This window comes from Aythya marila (assembly GCF_965140915.1).
Source record: "Aythya marila genome assembly, chromosome: Z".
NCBI classification, from domain to species: domain Eukaryota; kingdom Metazoa; phylum Chordata; class Aves; order Anseriformes; family Anatidae; genus Aythya; species Aythya marila.
The window spans coordinates 5,532,247-5,538,632 of record NC_139080.1 but is presented as its reverse complement, the minus strand read 5'-3'; the positions used below and the strand labels follow the sequence as shown (position 1 = coordinate 5,538,632).

Genomic DNA, 6,386 nt, shown 5'->3' with positions numbered 1-6,386 from the left:
GCTGCCCGTAGGGGAGCCAGGTTGGAGCAGTTTGCTCCTGAGGGATGGACCCCGTGGTATGGACCCATATCTGGAGCAGTTCTGGAAGAGCTGCTGCCTGTGGGAAGCCCATGCCGGATCAGTTCATCAAGGACTGCATCCCGTGGGTGGGACCCCACAGCACAGGGGACGAGAGTGACCGAGAAGGAGCGGCAGAGAAGAAGTGCTGTAGACTGACCATAACCCCCATTCCCCCGTTCCCCTGCGCCGCTCGGGGGGAGGAGGTGGAAGAGGGTGGATGGGGGGGAAGGTGCTTTTGTTTTTTTTTTCCTTTGTTTTCTCACTTCTCTTGCTTGTTAGTAATAGGCAATAAATCTTACTATCTTCTTATGCCGAGTCTGTTTTGCCCGTTACAATAATTACTGAGTGATTTTCTCATCCTTATCTCAACCCTTGAGCCCTTTTCACATATTTTCTCCCCATTCCTCTTTGAGGAGGGGGAGTGAGAGAGCGGCTGTGGTGGAGCTCGGCTGCCCACTCGAGCGGAACCATGACAGATGTTTACTCCCTGCTCTATATGTTCTAGATCTAAAGTTTTATTAGCACATTAAAGGGGAACTTTTGTTCCAAGGCTAGAATTGTGAGAAGGGTAATTTTTTTCTGGACCAAAATGATGCTCCAATAAGTATCTCTGATAATGATACCTATTTTGTAACACTTAACTATTTTTCTACATGGGTATTTACAATTCTTAAATATCTACAGTGTATGAATTGATGGCACTTTCACGCATCTATAAATAAACATAAAACATACATTTGAGGAAAGGAAAGGTCTTTTCTTAAACCTGCTTCTTATCCGTTTTTAAAGGACATATGATAATCACTCCTGTGTTTCCAAAGACCTGCCCATCATTGTGGTTTTCAAACAGCAGAAATTCTCTTAGTTGTATATTCAGTATGTAAAGTCTTTCTCAGGATATTACTAGAGGGAAAAAGGCCGTTGCCTATTCAGTTTTGTTACAGTTCATTAGTGACTGAAAGTCATTACCATCTGACTGATGTATAAAGGGTTATATATAGTTTTCAGTCCTGTTTCTAGTGGACAGATGTCCACACTCAGAAAGAAAGAAATACAGCAAGTCTGTCAACTCAGCTACCTTCAGCAACTTTGCTGAAAGTCTTTGCCAAGAATGTGAGACCTGGCTGAACACCCAAAATGATCAATTGCCCTGCTTATCATGGTAGTCCCACTAGCAGAAGATAGATGGCATATGAGGAAGCATGCTGTTCTCTTGCAGATGGTATGTATTTCTTACCAGGACTGAGAGATGACATATTTATCTGCGGCTATCAATAGAATATGGACTGCAAGTGACACTTTTGCTTCAAAGCAAGGAAATAGCTGCATTCCCTCCAAAGAGCATCATGTCAGCAGCAGTGCTCTCTACTGCTCCCATTGTTTTCTTGATGCTTCACGTCATCAGGCCTCAGGGACCTCTCAGGGAAACATCAAACTGAGAAACAGAAAAACAAAGGAGGAACATTTTAATGCATGAGCAAAGTAATGAAGAGCGCCCATGGTTTTGCATCGCTTACTACAGGTTTTCCAGTGACAGGAAAGACACAGCAGCAGTAGGTAACTAAATCTAGGCATCACTAGACAGTTCCTTATACTCTTCATGAGAGGAACAGAATAGGTTTCTCTTTATTTACCTTTATTCAAAAAATGTGTAGATGCTTCCATGCATAAATTGGTGTTTCAAGACAAAAGCACTTGGGTAAACCTAGCTGTTGCAGAAAGCCAGGGCCTATCCCACCACCCTGGCCAGTGAGCAGGCCAGGCCAGAGGGCAGCCAGAGCAGCCACAGGCATTAGGCACCCCCTTTGGGATGGGCCAAGGCCAGGCCAAGACACCAGTCCATGAGTCCATGACCTCATTTAATGAAGCCCATGGCTCAGCCATGGACAAGCCGACATCTACGAAGGGGTGTCCTGGGCCATTGGCAGGGGAAACTGGTGACCATTAAGGCCTTTTTGTCCCTCAGGCCTATAGTTTCACCAGAGGTCTAGAAGTAATTGATGCCTTTTTTTCTGTTTTCTGTTGGCATGATGAAAGTCAGAGTTTGCTACACATTGTGCTTAGGACACTGAAAATCTTGATCCTCCAGTTTACCTCCAGAACTTGATCATGCTATCACTTCTATGCATATATACATTTCCCTGAACAATATATATGTTCATGTGGAAACCCCAGTAGAATTGCCAGGATAGTTTGCTTATGGGTGTACTGTAGAGTAAAAAGATGTGCCATGTTTGATACCTAGTGTTTGGAAAAATCCTACACTATTGTAGTAGGACACAAATACTTAAATACCACAATATTTCTTCATGCCATGCCCTAGATGTCGTGCTATAAAAACAACCTTCCTGTATGCTGCAAAACAGTTCTTACACTACATTAGGCACTTTGAGCTGAAAAAACACATACAGAAATAATTATGTCTTTTGGCCACAAGAGTGGCCATCAAAACCTAGAGAGACAGGCCAAATATTATTGCATTTGGGATACCGATGGTCCAGTCTGCAGGGGTCAGGTCAAGATAGGGTAGATATGAGCCCCATGTGCTAGCTGATGCAAAGGCAACAGCCTACAGTAACTGTTTTCAGCAGCACAGACATTGCCATCAAAGCTGAGAGCCCTGAAGGATCCACAAAAGTAGCAGCAGAATGTAAACGGGATAATGTCCTTATCTAGCTTTGCATCTGCTCAATACCAAATGGATATGTTAAGCTTTACTGTGTTACCCCAGTTGTAGCAGTATATATAGACACTGTAGACACTGCACCAGCTTAGATACATGTATGTCATCTCTGGCAAGCTATGTTTCAGTGGTGTAGACAGTGATGCACAGATATGCATGGTATGTTCATTTCTGCATCTTTATAGTCTTTTAAGATCCTTCAAGATGAAAAATACTCTTTCTGTCAGCCTCTATGTCATAATCCCCATCATAGCAGTATTTGAGAACTTCTAAATCTAAGGTTATTAATATGAGAAAGTAGTATAAAATGACACTTTTGATTGAAATTGCATCTTTCCACAATTTTACTGTCAAAAATGTCTTACCTAAACATTTTTCTCTTCTCTTGCCTCCCACAGACCTAATTTACTTTCTTACTTAGACACACCAGGATCTGAGAAAACTGGGTAATACACCACTTTGAAAACTTTTTTTAAAACACGTGCCAGTTTCAGAGGTCTTCTATATTTTTCCCTATTTCTAAGAAACAAAAAAGAACTTGAATAATGACCTAAAAATGTTTCTGTAATGGTGAAATCGATGGTGGTATTATTTAACTGATATTACTAATCCAGTTAATTGAAAATGGATCCTTTTTTTTTTTTTTTTTTTTTTTTTTTTTAAATGTTAGTTTAATATAATCTGTTTAAAGGAATTTGTTAATTTAATTGTGTTTAAATTATGTTTTTCACTCATGACACACACCAGCTTGGCAGTGCTGGAAAGCAAAGGCTTCATTTTAGTGATACATGGTTTTGGGCCACAGCCTTCTCCAATTTGCTAGATATTTTGGAGAAAAAGATAACAACAAACAAAACAAACAAACAAAAAAACTCCTGGTTACACCCTCTGAGGGGGGGAAAAAAAAAAAAGAAAAAAAAAAAAGAAAAAAAATGGTGTTGAGGTGAAATGGCCCTTTTTCCTTAAAGAGGCCTCCTTTCCCTTTGTAGTTAACTAGCAAGAGGACAGGACTAGTTGATGAATGCCCTTCCATACCTTCTAGTTAATGGTTCTTGTTGTGAAAATAGAGTAGAACGTGCCGGTGTTTTTTTTGTTTGTTTGTTTGTTTTGTTTGTTTGTTTGTTTTTGTCTTTGTTTTGTTTTGTAGTATGAGCAGCACAGACTAGGAGAGTTCACCTGTCTTGATGCTCCCTCAGTACTAGTGCTGCTGTGTGCCATCACTCCAGTCAGCTACACCAAAATAGCACTTTCATACTTGCATTCAGCAGTTTTGAGAAGTTTGGAGTGTCTGTGATCAGAAAACACCAACCTCCTCTCTAATCACCTACTTGCTGCTCTGCCTAGATAGAAAGAATTGGCATACAATAGTAATGACACGCATATTTATGTTGCTTGAAGTACCCGCAATCCTTATAGCCCTCAAAATACTAAGAATTTTTCCACAACCATATTTTTATTACAAAACATAAGTTCTGTGTGATTTTTGGTTGGCTGTAAGGCTCATTTATAGAGTCATTCTGCAAATATATTTTTGTTGTTGCTGTTAGGTGATGACTGCTGATCAACTACAGATTCTAGCTGCTGAGGCTTTGGAAAAAAAATAATAAAAAAGAACACACACACACAAAAAAAAAAATACTGCCAAATGAAGTGTAGTGAGACTCATGATAAAATCGTTACAGTAAATACAGCCTTCAACCTGCAATTTCCGCATCGTGGCTGGTACTGTTTTGTTGTTTTGTGGGAGAATACAACTGCCATTTTTGCTTGGCCTTCTTTAGAGGTGTCAGTAATCTGAAATAAAAAGGATTGACTATAGAATTAAATAGCATGTGACAGGTGCTAGAAATGCACATGTACACCATGCACATCATCCCTTTGCTCCATGAGAAAGCATTATCTCTGGGGGCACAGAAGGGTTTCAGTCAGGACAGACTTTGTTGTAACTGCCTCAGCTGTGCTGCAGCATGGAGAATAACAACCAGAGGGAGAGAGAAGGGGGAAAATGCAGATGTTGCTGGGGACTCCTGCTAGAAAATGGGGCAGGAGTCACCTCCTTGACGCCCTCAGTCTCAGCTGTAGCGTGCCCTGGCCCTGTGCTCTCCGCACAGGCGGCCATCTCGCCTCCACCCGGGGGTAACGTAAGTGAAGGAGCCGCCATCTTGCGCGCCGTACACCTGGGGGCAGCCATGTTGGTGAGCGCGCTGTGGGCGCAGCCATCTTAGGTCCGCCCCCTCGGCAGGGGCAGGCTGGCGGCCATCTTAGAGAAGGGCAGTTGTGAGGGGAAGGGGTATCCTTGCTCCTTCCGCCCTTAACTAAGATGTCGGCGCCGCTCGGCCCTGCCGGCCGTTACGCTGCAGGGCTAGGGCGCCGCTGAGGCGGCAGGCGGGCGGCGGCGGCAGCATCATCATCATCAGCAGCAGCAGCAGCCGCCATGGGCGAGGCTGAGAAGCTTTATTATGTGTATAGCTGTGACCTTGACATCAACGTGCAGCTGAAGATGTGAGTGAGAGGGGCACGGACTTCAGCCTCCGCCAGCTCCGGGGGTGGCTGAGGAGGGGCCCGGCCGTGCTGGCGGCTGGGGAGCGCAGCTGGGAACCCCGGGCATCCCGCAGCGGTGCTTTTTGGGGGGCTCCAGGGCCGGGTCGGTGCTGCTGTGCCCTCCCTTCTGGGGGCTATGAGCTCCCCTGCAGCCCAGCAGCTTGGTTTTGCCCCGGCCGCGTTAGAAGCGCTCGCGGCCTCAAGTTGTGTGGGGCAGGGCAGTGCTGTAAGGCACAGGTTGATTGAGCTGAGTCCTCATGCCTCTGATAACCTATCATCAGCCGGTGTTGCAGCTCCTCAGTGATAAAGGCAGGAGATAATCTGAAGACACTTCTTTCGCTTACTTGTTTGCATGCTTCTTTGAAAGCACGTTTCTGTTAGGTTCTCTATTATAGGCAGAGATACAGCTTGTAAGTACGTGCTTAGCTGGTTATATGCAAGCACTCCTGTTGAACCTAGTGTTTGCACGTACTGATGTATTTTCTGGTTCATATTTTATTACAGTTTCTTTTCCTGCATCACAGGGACGCTTAAATTCTTGTAGAGTAAACGTGGGTGATTCTGAAATGTATCCCTAATGTAGTTACATTGAGCTATACTTCTCTTTTGTGAAAAACTGACTTGAGGAAGCTTAATTAAGGCCTAAATAGTTTCATCTGAATAAAAAATAGGAACTAAAGTGAGATGTACGTGTCCTCTTTGCTAATTGGTACTGCCTATCAAAAACTCTGATTTTGTTTGTGCATCAGAGTGTGTGTCTTCCTGGAATGTACTGTGCTTGTTTCTTGCAAGAAACTTGTTTATCTACTCTGACTATTTTATGGTACTGAAAGATTATTGTTTCCTGGAAGATACATCTTACTCATTTCCACACCAACACCAAAATTGTAATCATTTGGTGTGAATAGTTTGCTTAGCTGACCTTTGATTTGTTAGTGAATGGGTTAGAAGTGAATGGCATCCAAAGTCAGTCATACATTTCAAATTTCATATGGCTTTAAAATAAGGTTTGCTCTTTTTTCTAAGTTGTACTTGGAGCAAGTTTATGCTGATACTTACTGATGTAATTTTCATTTTGGATGATAGTAGTATATATCATCTC

General features: G+C 43.1%; 1 protein-coding gene across 2 annotated transcripts in view; it reads left to right on the top strand.

Moving 5' to 3' along the window:
• The first annotated feature begins 5,040 nt into the window (after nt 1-5,040).
• The window catches only part of PIK3C3 (phosphatidylinositol 3-kinase catalytic subunit type 3), a 71,534-nt gene continuing 70,188 nt past the window's right edge, over nt 5,041-6,386 (top strand). Inside the window, exon 1 of one of the 2 annotated variants that reach the window (XM_082784402.1) lies at nt 5,041-5,245. In XM_082784402.1, the coding sequence (XP_082640528.1) occupies nt 5,178-5,245 (68 nt within the window). In that variant the 5' untranslated portion in view covers nt 5,041-5,177. The remainder of the gene's footprint in view (nt 5,246-6,386) is intronic. The other variant, XM_082784403.1, reaches the window with a different exon arrangement.